Below are 16,536 nucleotides of genomic sequence, written 5' to 3' on the forward strand. Positions count from 1 at the left end.
CCTGGAAAATGACTAGTGGGCTGCAGTACTCACTCACGGCAGCACTCCTCTGATAAAAATGGTTGAATGTTTGATGTTCCACTGTATTTCAGATTTTCCCATAGACAGTGGTTGTCGGTGAACGCGTTTTCAATTAGAAAAGCCGCGTCTCTGTTTTTCCTTGTGTGGCTACGAATGTAGCATCAACGCACGAGCCAATCACAACGTGAAACTTGCCTGCCGTAAAGTGTGGCGTTAGTGTTCAGAATGAGGAGCTACCTCCTTTACTAATGGAGGTATTTGTCAATTTTATTATCGTTTAAGACCATTGTTGACGAAGACAGCAGCGGTAAGTATCTTGTTTCCTTGGTATTTGGTGATATATGTGATTTATAGTGGAGAAAAATAAATACGAACAAAAATAATTGACCATATTTTTTAGCCAGCTAACTAGCCTGCTAGCAGCAAGCCACAGTCATGTAATGTCAAGTAGATAGAGTATGGAGTAACATTTAGCCGAAGTCGTGAATTAAGGTAGGAGGCTAACTGCATTTTCAGAGAGGTAGTCTTAGTAATGTAATTTTAATGTTTACTGGACAAGTAACTGAAACATTTCCTGGTCAGTAAAAAAGCCAATTTCTTGCGTTATAGACAGACATGAATATTATAGAGTTCGGTCTAGACCTGCTCTAAAGGAAAAGTGCAATGAGATAACTTCTGTTATGATTTGGCGCTATATAAATAAAGTTGAATTGAACGTCACGATGAAATATAATAACGTAAATATGCTTAAATTGAGCATATTAAAACAGATTGATTACGCCCGGTTCACTATATAGACACCACACTGTCTGAAAGTAAACATTATTTTCATCACATGATGAAGTGACCACATGCAAAGAAACACAATATTACAATGATGTGTAAATATTAGAATAAATAAAATACAGTTAAATAATGGGCATACAAATCATATCACACAGCACAATGTATTCCCATCAATCGGACCATATGCTGTTAATTAATTGGTTGAGCCTTATTGCTATAAAGCATCAGTAAATACATAACAGAGCTCTTGTTAGTATTTCTTTTAGTTGTTCAAAGAAACTGACTATGCTATATAAGATAGATGTAATTATTCATTGGTCTGCACTGGCACTTACATTCTCTTCTTGTATGTGGGACATCATGCTCTTTATGTATTTTGTTTCTCCTCCTTTCTGGTATTCTTTTTACTATTCCAAGTCCATGTCTTTCTGAAGTAACAGAGCATTTTCTCTCAGTCATAATGACAAATCCCACCCTGCGCATCCTGTATGGGAGCCAGACTGGTACAGCCCAAGACGTAGCCCAAAGGATTGCACGGCAGGCGCAGAGAAGGCAGCTGCAGGTTCAAGTGTTGTCTCTGGATAACTACAACGTGGTGAGTGTGGTGTTAAGTATATCAAGGAGAGGGAGTTATTATGGCTCTGACCATTTATAATTACAGCACCAGATCCAGGGATTTAACTCAGTTCCCTGCAATGGCGGGTGACCCCTCTAGCCATTTGTTTGGGTTTTTTAAAGCCTACATCAATCACATGAAAACACTGTGCCCTGATTTGTGTTTCCTTTCATCAAACAGGCCAACTTGATCTCAGAGTCTCTGGTTGTTTTTGTGTGCTCCACCACTGGTCAAGGAGACCCTCCGGACAATATGATGGTAATAAAACAGAACAAAAAGACATACTGTAAGAGGAAACATTGTTTAATATAGTTTTTGACTGACCTGTCCCTTTAATTGTTTCTATAATCTCCTGACAAAGTTGTGCTTTTTTCTCAAGTTGTTAAATGCAGTTATAGCAGTTTGTAGCGGAATCGTGCTACCTTGAGTTCCCTTGGCCCTGAGACGCACGCTGAGACCACGTTTCCAGTTTATATTCTTTATTTCTTTCTTTTTCTCCACACACAATCTTTCCGTCAGCATCCGCCTTTCCTCCGACCGCCTCTGCTTCTCCCCCCTTGTGTCCAGCATGCTACTGTATTTAGGGAGAGCATAATTAATTAACCAGTTTCAGCTGTGCCAATTACCTGGATCACTTTGAAATTAAAAGGCTGGAGAGCCAGATACCACTGGGTGTTCCGGGCGTTGGCATCCTTCATTACCGCAGGGCCTCGATCGCCCACCGGATGGCCAGGCACTCTTTTTCAATTGTACTGTACTTGGCCTCCCTCTCTGACAGCCGGCTGATGTATACGACCGGGCGGTCGACACCCTGCACCTGCTGGGACAAAACAGCCCCCACTCCTCTGTTCGACGTGTCAGTTTGTTGAACAAAAGGGAGAGAATAGTTAGGTGTGTGGAGGAGAGGCTCCCCTTGTTTTACCCTCTCGAACACCGGTTGGCACCACTCCGTCCACTGGACCGGATCTGAGGCACCTTTCCGGGTGAGATCGGTCAAGGGACCGGTCAGCTCTGCGAAGTTGGGAATGAACCGCCGGTAATAGCCGGCCAGCCCCATGAACCGCCTCACCTTTTGTTGACTTGGGCTTCGGGCAGCCGGCAATCGCAGCCATCTTGTCTACCTGGGGGTGCACCTGCCCTCCACCCAAGTGGTACCCCAGATACCGTACCTCCCTCCGTCCAACCACGCACTTCTTCGGGTTGGCGGTGAGACCGGCCTGCCTCAATGACCTGAGCACCACAGCCACCCGCCGCATATGCTCCGCCCAGCTGTCACTGTGGATGATAACGTCATCTAGGTAGGTGGCCACATATGCAGCATGCGGAAGCAGCACTCGGTCCATAAGGCGTTGGAAGGTGGCCAGCGCCCCAAACAACCTGAACGGAAGTGTGGTAAATTGGTGCAACCCGTACGGAGTGGAGAAGGCCGTCTTTCCCTTAGATTCTGGAGACAAGGGAATCTGCCAGTAACCCTTGGTCAAATCCAGCATCGTGAAAAAACAAGTGGTGCCTAACCGATCCAGGAGCTCGTCGACCCGAGGCATTGGATAGGCATCAAATCGTGATACATCATTCACTTTGCGGTAGTCTACACAGAACCGTATGGTCCCATCCTTCTTGCCTACAAGAACGATGGGGCTACACCAGGCACTGTTGGACTCTTCTATTAGCCCCATCTTCAGCATGGCCTTTAATTCTTCCTGAACCATTTTCCGTTTGTGCTCAGGCATCCAGTAGGGCCGTGAATGCACCGTCACTCTCGGATGAGTCTCAATGTGATGCTCTATGAGCTTGGTGCGACCCGGAAGGGGGGAAGAACACGTTGGCAAAACACCGTTGCAACTCAGCAACGTCTGTTCTCTGGGACAGTGTGAGATGATTGTCAAAAGGGAGCGAGGCGGCACTGGCCGATTTTGAAACCTCAGGCCCAAACTCATCTCTCTTACTCACCTTTGTCACCAGAGCAACTCTCTCCATGCTTTTAGGAGGTTGAGGTGGTAGATCTGCATTGCCCTTCCCCTATCAGACCGCACAACCTCATTGTCCACGTCACCCACACGCAGTGTGACCACAAAGGGTCCTTGCCACCTGGCGAGTAATTTGGCCGGACGAAGGGAGTAATACAAGCACTTTATCTCCCGGCGTGAATTGTCTTAATCTAGCCCCTCTGTTGTACAGGTGTTGTTGACGCTCCTGAGCCTGGAGCAAATTCTCCTGTGACAACTGCCCTAACGTGTGGAGTTTTGCTCTCAGGTCCAGGACGTACTGAACTTCGTTTTTATTGGGGCTTGGACCCTCCTCCCAGTTTTCTCTAACTCAGGACCCCACGTGGGTTTCTGCCAAACAGCAGCTCAAAGGGAGAAAATCCCGTGGAGGCCTGAGGTAACTCCCGCACTGCAAACAACAGAGGATCTAGCCACCTATCCCAATTGCACTCATCCTTGTGCACAAATTTACGGATCATGGATTTCAGAGTTTTGTTCAGACGCTCGATGAGCCCGTCGATCTGAGGGTGGTATACACTGGTTCGAATCGACTTGATGCCCAATAAACATAAAGTTCTCTCAGTGTGCATGACATGAATGAGGTGCCCTGGTCAGTCAGGATGTCTTTCGGGATCCCGACTCGGGAGATGACCTGAAACAGTGCCTGCGCCACACTCTTTGCAGAGATGGTGCGCAATGGCACTGCTTCGGGATATCGGGTTGCGTAGTCCACTAACACTAGCACAAAGCAATATCCACGTGCGCTCCGGTAAAATGGCCCGATGAGGTCCATACCTAGGCGTTCAAATGGGACCTCCATCAGTGGTAATGGGCACAAAGGCGCTCTCGGGATGGCTGGTTGGTTAACCATCTGACATTCGGGGCAAGACGCACACCAACAGCGAACGTCTCCCCAAATCCCAGGCCAGTAGAATCGGGCCACTATCCGGTCTAGTGTTTTATTACACCCCATATGCCCGGCCATCGAGTTGTAATGAGCCACCTGGAAAACTGTTTCCTGGTATCTGTGAACATCCCTATGTACACACTTAATATCCACCCAACCCGCCTCCACCAGAGCCAGTCGAACCAGGTTCTGGTGAATAATGGACTGCTTACAGCCCAAATCCACCATTGCCCGGTGTATACCCCCTTGGATTCTTACCAGAACGCGGTATGTCGCCCCCGGGCTGGGGGATGGTGTCGGAGAGCCGGCAACCCGAATCACTTGTCCGACCTCCATGAGTGGGCAGTCACGTCGGCAGTGTCCTGGCTGCCCACACCTCCAGCACTCCTGCCCCAGCGTTCGAGGAGCCCCCTACAGGTCGTGAGCAGCGCCTGTAGCAGCTGGACCCTGGGAGGGAGGGAGAGAAGAGATAGGGTTAGAGCATGGTAAGGGGCTGGGTCGTGCGGCGGCCCAATGCCACCTCCACACAGTTTATTCTCCAATAGAGAAGATTAAATAAAAAGGGATAATGCAACACATCTAATAAGCTACAATAGATTTCTCCATTTTGGACTCTCTGGCTCTTCATTCCCTCTAAGGTCAGCACTGTCAAGAGAGCTTGCTACTGTATTGGTCAATGGCATGAATTAGCATGTCAAAGTTGAACTTGACGCAAAAGATTTGAGAGATTCCATTTGAATGAATTGATTTCACCACAAAATGTTGCTGTTTGAAATGCTGGTGTGACCAGGCCTCAATGCTTTGTCAATGCCCACTGAAAACCACAAGATGCATGTGAATATGGATAAACTTGAATATTGACTTGATGAGTGCATTTGTTAGTTAGTTTTGTTTATTATCCTTTCAGAAACTCCATTTGTGTCTGTGGCAACTGTCAGACAAATACAACCAAAACAAAAGACATTACAGTTAAACACAGACATTAAAAATATCGTATATCAATAGTTTTGTTCAGATTTTCTTGTTTTATACCAGGCCTATTAGATTTGTCAAAACACAGACAAATTCAATGGAATAAGAAAACCTATAAATGTACTGTATATACTGTATGTCTGACCCTGTTCACTGTGTTTCTGTCCATGTCTACTTACTTCAAAGAACTTCTGGAGGTTTCTTTTCAAGAAGACTTTACCTGTTGGCTCTCTGAGTCGTCTGGACTGTGCCATACTGGGCCTGGGGGACTCCTCCTATCCAAAGTCAGTCCTTTTGAGGTTTGCAGTTCTCACAGTACACATTCAGAGTGACTCCTGGTCTTTATAAAAGCATCAAACACTTTTGCACGTAGGTTCAATTTTGTGGCGAAGAAGCTTCATAAGCGCCTTCTGCAGCTGGGTGCCAGTGTGCTGTTGCCTGTCGGGCTGGCAGATGACCAACATGACCTGGGGTAAGAAACAGCATGTCTGAAGGAGCTGGTGAATTATGGGACACGTCCTTAACAGGGGAGGGGGGGGAAAGGAGCGGAAAGCATTTGTTTTCCAGGTATTTTTATCATGTTTTTCTACAGCATACAGCCACAAAAGGTTTATTGGGAACTTGATTTAGATTATGGAAAGAAAAATAGCTCATAAAACAGGTAAATTCCAGGAGGTAACTGATAAAATATTGCTCCATCCACTTTTTTTTTGTTTAACCTTTCTATCTCAAACCCACATCACAGATTTTAGTAAAATTTTGTGCTTAGTTTGGCCTTAGGCCAAGTAAGAACTGAAAAAGCAATTTGTTTTTGGTGCAGATCCAATAGCACCACCATGTGGGCATTTCTAAGCACTTTTCATTTCAGCTCATAACTCTTCAACAATGAGGTGTGAAAGCAGAATTCTTTTTTTTCCTTTTGATTCCTTGGTCAAGGGCAAATCTGTTCCTACTTATACAGATTTTATGCCATTTGTTATGCTTTTGCAATTTTATTCACAAGTTAACTAAATTTGCTTCATAATATATTTGGATGATCCAGAATTTATCAATTTATCAGCAAAGTAGAGTGAGACAGAAAATGTGGGGGGAAAGTGGGGAATGACATGCAACGAGTTGGAATCGAACTGTGGACATTGCAGCTGCGTGGTATGCGCTTGCTTACCTCCAAATCCGTTTGAACCAGGTCAGATGCTGTGATTGATCCGTGGCTCACATCATTTTGGGAGAAAGTGTTTGCTCTTTACCCATCTTTGGTCGATGTGGTTCCACTGAGGGAAGATGAACCGTGAGTATCCACTTGATTTGACACAGTATCTCATTCTGTGGTTGCATATTTTCATAGAAAGTTTGCGTCCTTTAAAAGCCCATTGTTAATTCCTGTTTGGGTTTTGTGTTGAATCCTAGTCAGTTGGATTTTTTTTTTTTTTTGCTTGTTTCTTGTGGCAGGCTCCCTCCATCGTACACTTTCCACTTCTTGGATGATGTGAAAGAGAAGACAGATGACAGGCTGAGGATTCCCATGGAGAAAACTGTCCCCTCCCAGTCCCATCCCTTTTTTTCCAGACTAGTGTCCAACAAGAGAGTAACGGACATGTCACACTTTCAGGACGTGAGGCACATCGAGTTTGATATCACTGGATCCAACATTGAGTAAGTAATCTTGAGCCCCTTTCAGACCGGCACCCCTCTATGTTAATCTGACAACAATTTAACATGTCAGTCTCATGTCTGAATAAGCACCCTGGTCACTTTTACGTTAAAGTCACGGCGGCAGTCTTACCAGGTCAGACCTGTAACATTTCCGTATCGCTTTCAACACGAAACGACAAGTCTGAACTGCATGCTGTCACATTAACGTAAAGGCTGCAGCAGCACAGGGTAAAACATGTAGAGAGAGAGAGAAATGCACGTCTTGTAATGCCTTCTAAGATCACTGTAATAAATGTATAATCTCAATATTCGTCTCTTATGTGCAATAAGTTGTTGAGGAGATTCTTCTCATATTGGACCAGTCTACAAAAACTATTTCGAAAGCGGTTAAAAAACCCTCATTCATGCCAACTACGTGGATGAATAAATGAATATCCATCAAAACGCTTTACGTGCAGCATGTGAGCTAATAGGAATTCAACTTAACGTCCGTTCATTCAGTGCTTGTGCACTGTCATGCCTGAGAGAGAACAGAAAACAGTCGACATTTTTAACTCGCAGCTTTTCTCTCACTTTCTCCCTTTCTCTCTCTATCTTGTAACATTTCATTTTGCCGATCAGTGCAGAATCAAAATGTGTTATTTGCTTTCAAAACATTCAGTTGGAAAAAAAAACACAGTTTGTAGAACGTCCATGACATCCTGGAAGCCAGTAGTGATACAAGAAAGCAGGCGTGACAATGGAGCCATGGCTTAGGGTCCGTCCCAACACCCGCACTTGAAGTATTTGTGAGTAGTCAGGTGCCTACTTGTGTGACATATTTCTGGTAACTGCAATACCGCTAGCATGTAGAGGTTTATTAAAGCTCACTGGGACATGCTTGACTAATAAGGACATCCTGTCACTCGTATATACATGGCTCAGTCGAGCCAGTGAAAAACAAAGGCACAGTAGGCTAATACAATTAATAAAGCAAGTCCATCTTAGTTATCTAGAAGTACATAGGACTACTGGAAATACAAGAGACAACATGATTTTATTTTGAAAGGATTTTGTCTAGGGGAAGGAACACTGTTCTCAATCATTGATAAAATAATGGGATTTTTAATGTTACAATGTCAGATATGCGATATTATTTTTATCAGTCTTATCAAGGACAGATTTTTGATATGAGGTGATCTCCATCTGTGGAGGTTCTGCCATAACTTCGTAGTGTTTGGACATCCATCCATCCATCCATCCATCCATCCATCCATCCATCCATTTTCTTCCGCTCAGGCTAAGCAAGGTAGTCCAGACATCCTTCTCCCCAGGAACGTTTTCCATCTGAACACAGCCGGAGTCAAGGCCTGCTTTCCCTTCCTGAGCGTCCTTCTCCATAGCGTCCCAGAACTCCTCCCACACCCGGGTGTTTTGCTTCTGCAACCACCAAAGCTGCAGCCCTTCTGACCTCCCAGTACCTTTCTGCTGCTTCAGGAGACCCCTGAGCCTACCAAGCCCGAAAGGCCTTCTTCTTCAGCTTGATGGCCTCCTTTAGGTCGCCACCACGACAGGCACTGACGACCTTCTGACAACAACTCCTAGCAGCTGCCTCCACAATGGAGGCTTTGAACATGGCCCTCTCGGATTCCATGTCCCCGACCTCCCCGGGGATGCATGAGAAATTCTTCCGGAGGTGGGAGTTGAAGACCCCGCGGACATGGGCCTCAGCCAGACGTTCCCAGTTCACCCTCACTACAAGTTTGGGTTTACCTGGTCTGCCCGGCAGGCTCCCCCGCCATCTGATCCAACTCACCACCAGGTGGTGATCAGGGGCCGGTATTTCAAAACTTGTAATCTGGATCAGAATGATCCGGATAATGAAATCTCCCAAAGTGATCTCACTGACTTTGTCTGAGTATTTCAAAACATTGGCAGGTTGGATCACGGTGATCCCAGTATGACCAGATGAAGAGAGCACTGACAGTTTTCATTTTCATTTTCATGTTGACCCCAAAAGAGCACGCTGACGTGTAAATGGAATAGACTGGGGGCGCTGTTTAGCTTATTGCATTTGAATATTGTCCAAAGTACAGCCGGTTAGCTCTTTGAAAATGAAATGTCAAATACTGTTTTCATTTTCATTTTGACTTAAATATTGCTTGCATAAATGGAAAATCAGGTTACATTGTTTAAATTAATTTTCAAATTTGAATTAACATTTGAATATTGCGATTTCACAGCCACACTCAGCGGGTTACAACTTTGAAAATAAAATCTTAAACAGCTTTTCCATTTTCATTTTAATATAGTCGCCCATAAAAGTAAATTTAAGAAAATTGGATTATTGCATTTTCATTTTTACTCAAATAACACGTGACCACACAAAATTATAATGCTATTGTGGAATTTTATTTTCATATTCAAGTTTACATTATCATTTGAGTTGTGCAGTATTGTAATGAATTGTGGGATACACTTATCTCTGAAGACCACCCGAAGCCGTAGTAGGAGAAGTGTGCACTGTGGCATTTTGCGGGACATTTTCCATTTTTCAGTCTAAAATGTAGAGGTGGAGAACAAAGTACTGTTGTTTTTTTTTTTTGTATACCAAATGAAAGTGGTATGCCTTCTTGAACTTGAAAAACCAGTAGTTGTGGTATTGCTGTGTAGGTTTGTTGCTGGTGACGTGGTGATGATGCGTCCTTGTAACACACCAGAGGACGTACAGCAATTCTGTCAACTCCTGAGATTAGATCCAGAGGCCAGGTTCACTCTCAGGGCCACAGACAACACTGCAGGTAGGTGTGTGTGTGTGTGTGTGTGTGTTTTTCACTGTGTGCACTGAAATCTGTTAACAAGTAAGCCTACGACTTTGGCTTTAGATGTAAGAGTATATTCCAGTTCCAGAAGTGATAGAATAGTAGTATACATAATAGTAAATTAACTTAAGCTAATATCCTGCTCTATCATTAACACCCCTGTAACCTTCTTTTGACCGTCTGGGGCTTCATTTGATGAAGTTTAAAAGTGTTCAATATGAAATAAATAAATAATACATTATACATTGTGTAAAATGCATAAATGAACCAATAAGCTGTAAAATTATGAGAAATTATTAAAACAACCTCATTATTTCATCAAATGTTTTTTTATTTCAGAATGCACTTTTTCAAAACTTTCATTTCATGTCTTATTTTATTTCATGACTCTTCATGAGGTCATATTTTATTTCATAATTTCCCTTTTGATGACATTGGAATCAATCCCAGCTTTTAGCCAATCCCATGTTGCCCAGCAAGCTCACTAACTGTTCAGATAGCTAGCAGCCTCCCTTTAGCAAGCAAGCTACCAACAGCTACCAATTCTAGGCGACATTAACTTTCAGTCCACCTGATGAATGTAAGTCCAATATTCACTCTGTTTTAGCTCTGTTTTGGTCTCCACCAACCAGTGAGAAACATTTCTGGCTCTTAAGCTGCTAAATGCTACTACGTTCACCAGCTAGCCGCCAACTTTGTCTGTCTGCTGGACAGGGAGTGTACAGTGGGTTTATCAGAGCTTTTTTTTGTTGAAAACAGCTGCCTGCTGAAGTGGATGAGTATGGTGAGACTCAACCAAACGGTAAAGTTGTTCATAAAACCAAAACAATGAGCCGAAAGAGGCCAAAAGGGGCTGCAGAGCTGTGGGGAACGACAGTCGGGTGATAATTCTTTGTGGGGGTTTTTGACAAGTGACCCCTTTCACATTACACATCATTTGATCCGCTGTTAATATAAAATTACTCATAAGTGCAGCTTTAAAGCAGAATTGTCTAGCCATCATAGACAGTGAATGAACCTTTGTCTTAGTTCCAGCTAGGCTTCCTCAACCCTGCACTGTGCGCCACCTGGTGGAGAGCTACCTGGACATTGCCGCTGTGCCTCGCCGCTCTTTCTTTGAGCTGCTGTCTACCTTTGCCACCAACGAGCTGGAGCAGGAGAAGCTGGTCGAGTTCAGCTCAGCGGCAGGCCAGGACGAGCTGCACAGCTACTGCAACCGGCCCCGACGCACCGCGCTGGAGGTGACGGCTCAGGGTTCGAGTCAGCTGGGAGTTTAGTCTTGAAATGAAAAATAATATTACACTCTGCCTTCCAATGATTCCAATTAAGACTTTGCTTTTGACTTAGCTTTTTGCTTATTTTAAAGCGTATTTTATTATTTTCATAATGTGGTTATAGCATCTTTTAAATAATTTTAATAGCATAAATTTGTGTTGTGTAGAAAAATGAATCCGGCTAAAAAATACCGGTAGAGTCAAAGTGTTGCTTTTAGCTCATTCAGCAGAGTCAGATTATTGCTCTCTGCCTCAGTGTCTTTTTTGTTACTACTAGCAGGAGTCAGACATCCCACACATAGAGGCTTTAAATATATAAACCTGTCCTTTGGTTTGCTTATTGAGTGTGTTGTGCTCTTGCTCCTGCAGGTCTTGGCAGATTTCCCCCATACTACAGCAGAACTCAAAGTAGACTATCTCTTGGATCTGTTCCCTGAGATCCAGCCTCGCTCATTCTCCATCGCCTCCTCTCTCCAGGTAGCTCTTCCTTAATGACAGCTATTTAACTGCTAGGATAAAATATGCTGTGCTTCAACTGGAAGCCTTAAGCAAAGCTGTAAATGAAATGAATTTAGTAAAGACAGATAGAGGAGAAATCCCAGTGAAAAGCCTTCTCTCTCCCTACAGGCTCACCCACACACGCTTCAAATCCTGGTAGCTGTGGTTCGTTACAAAACCAAACTGTATAAACCACGAAGAGGCCTCTGCTCCACCTGGTTAGCCTCTCTGGACCCTGCACAAGGTCTCTCATCACACTCTACAAGTGCTTATATCACAGCCGCAGAGATGACCTAATTCTGATTGACTGGAGGTCGTGTTGATTTCAGACATACGTTGTGTTCCTTTGGTCTGTTAGTAGCGTTCAGCTTTTCTGTCAGCACAGTGGGCCTCATGTAGGAACCACTCGTACAAACGGATTCGCTCTTAAGTGGCACGTACAAACGATTTAAGAGAATTTGTGGCATTCAAACTCACTTAATCACACGCTTATTTACCACACACACACTTATTTACGCCACACACTCATTTGTTATTTGTAGTTCTCAGGTCCTTAGGTATGCACCCAGGGACAAGGCACTGACACATTATCAACAACACTCAAGAAGTATTCAGATTCAGACCAAAACATCGACATCCCTGAGTAAGCTGCAAATCATACAATTGGCTCCAACAAATACGGTCCTCACTGACTAATTAAAACCGTTTGCCTCTGCTTTGCGTTTTTGTTGTTGTTCCTAGTTAAGCTACTGTCAGTGAAACGCAACACTCCCTGCAGATGTTTCATAGTAAAAGCCTACCAGGAAAGTCTGAGATTTACCCTTTTAGCCACTGGAAGTGAAACATCTATGCAGGAAGTGATTATTTGCCGATAGCTTAGCACAAACAAACTGCAAAATAAAACCGATTACAGTCAGTTAGTTTCTGCAGCTGAGGAAAATAAAGGATCCTGTGCTAAAAGTTTTGGAAAGCGGCCTTGTCATAACTACTGTAAATACTGTAGTCCTTACTAAATCATGCACTTTAATTAAAAATGACACACAACTTGGAGAATAAGTGCCTCCTGTTGCAAAAAACGTCGATTATCTGTTACATTACATGCAAAGGTAATTTAAAGCCATGCGACCATATAATGTTGTGTACTAAACGGTGTTGCAGGGGAGGTGTATGTGCCTCTGTGGGTGAAGAAGGGAAGTCTGAAGTTCCCTAAAGAAAAGGACACCCCTGTGATAATGGTTGGACCCGGAACAGGAGTGGCCCCCTTCAGGGCGGCTTTACAAGAGAGGATTGCTGAGGGAAAAAACGGTGAGATCTTTATGTCTCTGACTTTCTCTCACCTCACATCATTTCACAACTCTGACATGACACACCTCCTCCTCGTCTGCTGTTTAGCCAACGTCCTGTTCTTCGGCTGTCGCTCGGAATCCAAAGACTTCTACTTCAGTTCAGAGTGGGAGGAGATGATGAAGGCTGGACATCTGACCCTCTTCACTGCCTTCTCACGAGACCAGGTCAGACACCCAACTGTTGATACTTACATAGTTAGTTAGTCTAACTTAAAGTTAACATTAACCAATAAGCAACACATGAAATACCAAAATACTACTAATGATGTGATTATAGCAACAAATTGTTCTAATGGCATAAGTTTAATTTGTAGAAAAATTAAACAAGAGACAGTCTACCTGTTGCTTTCATCCCACCATCAGAGTACACTGATGTCCGCCCGCAGACCGTCTGTTTCTTCTACAGTGTTTTTTTTTTCTACTACCACCTGGGGGCTGCCAAAGTCTGACATTATCAAATTCTACATGGTGGCTTTTAAGAACGATTTCATTACGACTGTTAAATGTCTCAATGTATAAGAAGAAAGGCTGCAAACCAGCCAGTACTGTAACTTTGGCTGTGTGTGTCTCTGTGACTAATAATGGAACTGAATGTTTCAGGAGGAAAAGGTGTATGTGCAGCACCGTGTGAGGGAGAACGCCGAGCTGCTGTGGGACCTGATTGCCAATAAAAGTGCCTACGTTTACATCGCTGGGTGAGTCCAAGGCACCAAAGCTAAACTTCTTTGTTCCCATCTGGGTATTTAGAAGAGCTTCACAATTTTTCAGATCTGCTTGACATCACATAATGAAGAGTGTCTGAGAGCATTTGAGATTTTATTTTCAGTTGGAAATTAGCTCCCCTCCTTTACACTACTGTGTCCCGCTAACTTAGTTTATTGCAGGACCTCTGAGCCCCGGGCCCAGATTCCTCAGCAGAGATGTGGGACAAAAAGAAATCTATTATGGCATGTAGCTGAAGTTCTAGGTTTGCTGTGTTAAAAAGGGGACAGTACAAACACTGGCTGGGAATAAACAGTGGTAACCTTGGTTTCTTTTCTCTGCAGCAATGCCAAACAGATGCCGACCAGTGTGCGTGACGCTCTGAAAGAGGTCTTCCAGCAGGAGGGAGGCGTGTCCACCGGGGACGCCGAGCAGGTGCTGGCGGCCATGGAGAGGTCGGGCCAGCTTCAGAGTGAGACCTGGTCCTGATCACGTGACCTCAGCCCGCTACTCCTCCGAGTTCACCTTTAGCTGCTGCTGCCATGTTGACTGCATGATACAATCCCTGCTGTGGAATCGAAGTGCATTCATCCATCAATCAGCATCAGCATATTCGAACATGGAAGTTCATTCTTGAACATCTCACATCTCTCAGTCTTTATTCAGCGAATGGAGCAGGCACAGAACCGAAGTTCCATACTTAGGTCAACAGGTGGTTGTATTGAGGTGCCTCTGAGGCCACGTTCACACTGACTTTAGCCCTGCTTGAAAACATGCAGGAGGCCAGTCCGGCTGTGCAGCGGGGTTATGATGCAGGGGGCTCTGGCAAAATAACACAGCGTCATCCGGCAAAGAAGTTGAACCGGGCTCAGTTTGCTGCAACAGCATCCAGCAAGGCATTCGTGGTGGGTTACTTTGTAACGTGGACAGAGTACCAAAGATCCATCTCCTCTCTTTATACCAACACCTGTTATCACGTCACCAGCTAGTAATAATAAGTGAACCTTTTAGCTGAGATTATTTTGTTACATACATCAACATAGTTTTGTTCATGAACAAAGTACAACCTTAAATTTTGTGTTATCGAACTGACTGATAACCAATAAACGCTATCAGACATAGTTCTAGCTCTGTCCCACTCTGCCAGACACCAGCAAGCTCCCCGTTTTTCTAGTTAGTTTTCACAACCCAATATCCAATGTATTCACTGGTTTCCTCTTAAACATGTTCAAATCTGTCAAAGCTCAGTCTACATCTGTTCACATGATACACTGTAGAATATTTGCTTCATGTTTGTATTCAAGTGGCAATTCCGGGATATTATCAACATTACTCTTTGTTTTACTTTTGTGATAAAAGCATTTGGATATTTATCCATGACATTAAAAACATAATGTACAGTGGCAGCAGCACAAGGAGAGATGAGTCTTAAAGTCAGTGAACTGACTCGGTAAAGTTTGCTAACATTAGCTACTGGTCATACCAGAACAAGTATGGCTGTAGCAGCAAAACCCCTCAGTGTTTTGAAGCAAGTTTCAAAATAAAATAAAAATCATTTCAACAGCTGTAATTGAAGTTTCAGTGGGCTTTACCAGTCCATTTGTATTAATAATGCCAATCTAGAAACTGGGAAACAAAATCTCACTTTAAAAACTGCACTCTGCTGTTAGTGTGCGGCTTGACCCTAAAATCCATTTGACTCCATTAATGTGTCCAAAGGGACATTTCTAAAAGCTAGTAGAGGCAGTAAGTGAGACTGTTGACGTTTAATGTGTGCATTATGAATGAAGCAGCAGAGTAGCACTAATGTGCAAAAATGCAAGTGGATGTGAAAACTTTCTAAGCAGTAGGTAGGAAGTATTGGGACTGGTAGGGTTCGGACAGATAAGACTTTTACAATACGTCATTTTAGCCCATTTTGGTGGAGGCATGAAGTGGTTCCAGAGGTGGAGCAGGACGTCCAACAACAACACCTTGTAATATCAGCTTAGAAAAATGAAACCTTTCTATAAATAATATATTATAAACTATACATTTCCTAAAAGTTTAGAAGCTTGCGGTACAGTTAGTTGTAGCCTCTCCGTAGACTTGAGGAAGCCCAGAGAAACGAGTAAAGAGCAGATTTGCTTTTCACTACCCTGACCGATCAATGGAACTTGCAAAAGTTGTTTTCACTTCAGTAGGAAATACATTTAACTGGTTGACATTTGTTAAAGCAGCAAGTGGGGATAAATTGTTATATAAATAACCGTCTCGTAATGGATTGTATATTGTACATTTTCACATACAATTAAAGGTTAACCTGACCAGACATTCGTACTGCCCTTACTGAGCACAGTCTGAATGTGTCACTGGCTTACTGAGACTGCCAAGTAGAAAATGAAAATGTTAGATGTAATACATACCAGTGTGAACTATATTATGTAAAAGCGCTGTAGTGGGTGAATCCTAACTTGAAGAAGCTGGAAACTTGACTTGTTGACATATACAGTATAATGGACCAATGTTGCAGCAGTATGTGTGTGAGATATTATTGTATAAAATATGGCGTAATAAACCATCCCACTCTAAAAACTACATCAGGCTGCTGTGACAATTCGCTTTTTGTTGTCTAAAATATTCTGAAACTGGGGTGGTAAAAGTCCAAATCCTGAGGCATCTGTGAAAGCTCTCGGAGCGAGACGCGTGGTGTGGAATGGAAACGTTCGAGATGAAGAAAGACAAGATGTGTGCTGTAACTTGCTATCTCCCCGTTTGGTTTTCTAGGATAAAATGACGCGCAGGAGCATTTCCCTCCAAAATTAAAGACAGAAGAACTGATTAATGCTGTCTCTCTGCCACTCCCCAGAAGAAATGCTTGTATATGTATTGAATATAAGTGTAGTCAACGTAGTAATCAATACACATTATTATGTATTGTCGCTGTTGCTGTCTGTCCCACTGGAAACATTCAAACAGGTTGACAGCACCAATTT

General features: G+C 43.5%; 1 protein-coding gene across 3 annotated transcripts; it reads left to right on the plus strand.

The window, feature by feature from the left end:
• Positions 1-90: 90 nt before the first annotated feature.
• On the plus strand, positions 91-16,138 carry ndor1 (NADPH dependent diflavin oxidoreductase 1). 3 transcript variants are annotated; one of them, XM_044173216.1, is made up of 15 exons: positions 91-328; positions 1,242-1,402; positions 1,604-1,681; positions 5,474-5,571; positions 5,661-5,759; positions 6,474-6,575; positions 6,737-6,940; positions 9,593-9,720; positions 10,771-10,982; positions 11,385-11,492; positions 11,643-11,757; positions 12,672-12,818; positions 12,906-13,024; positions 13,460-13,554; positions 13,906-16,138. In XM_044173216.1, exons 2-15 carry the CDS (start codon positions 1,268-1,270, stop codon positions 14,048-14,050), a joined length of 1,785 nt encoding a protein of 594 aa, XP_044029151.1. In that variant the 5' UTR covers positions 91-328; positions 1,242-1,267; the 3' UTR covers positions 14,051-16,138. The 3 variants fall into 3 exon arrangements, with proteins under 3 accessions (XP_044029151.1, XP_044029152.1, XP_044029150.1); XM_044173217.1 differs by having other exon boundaries at positions 1,248-1,402; XM_044173215.1 differs by having other exon boundaries at positions 96-328; positions 1,263-1,402.
• Positions 16,139-16,536: the final 398 nt, after the last annotated feature.

The sequence above is a fragment of the Siniperca chuatsi genome, linkage group LG18 (assembly GCF_020085105.1).
Source record: "Siniperca chuatsi isolate FFG_IHB_CAS linkage group LG18, ASM2008510v1, whole genome shotgun sequence".
Taxonomy (NCBI): domain Eukaryota; kingdom Metazoa; phylum Chordata; class Actinopteri; order Centrarchiformes; family Sinipercidae; genus Siniperca; species Siniperca chuatsi.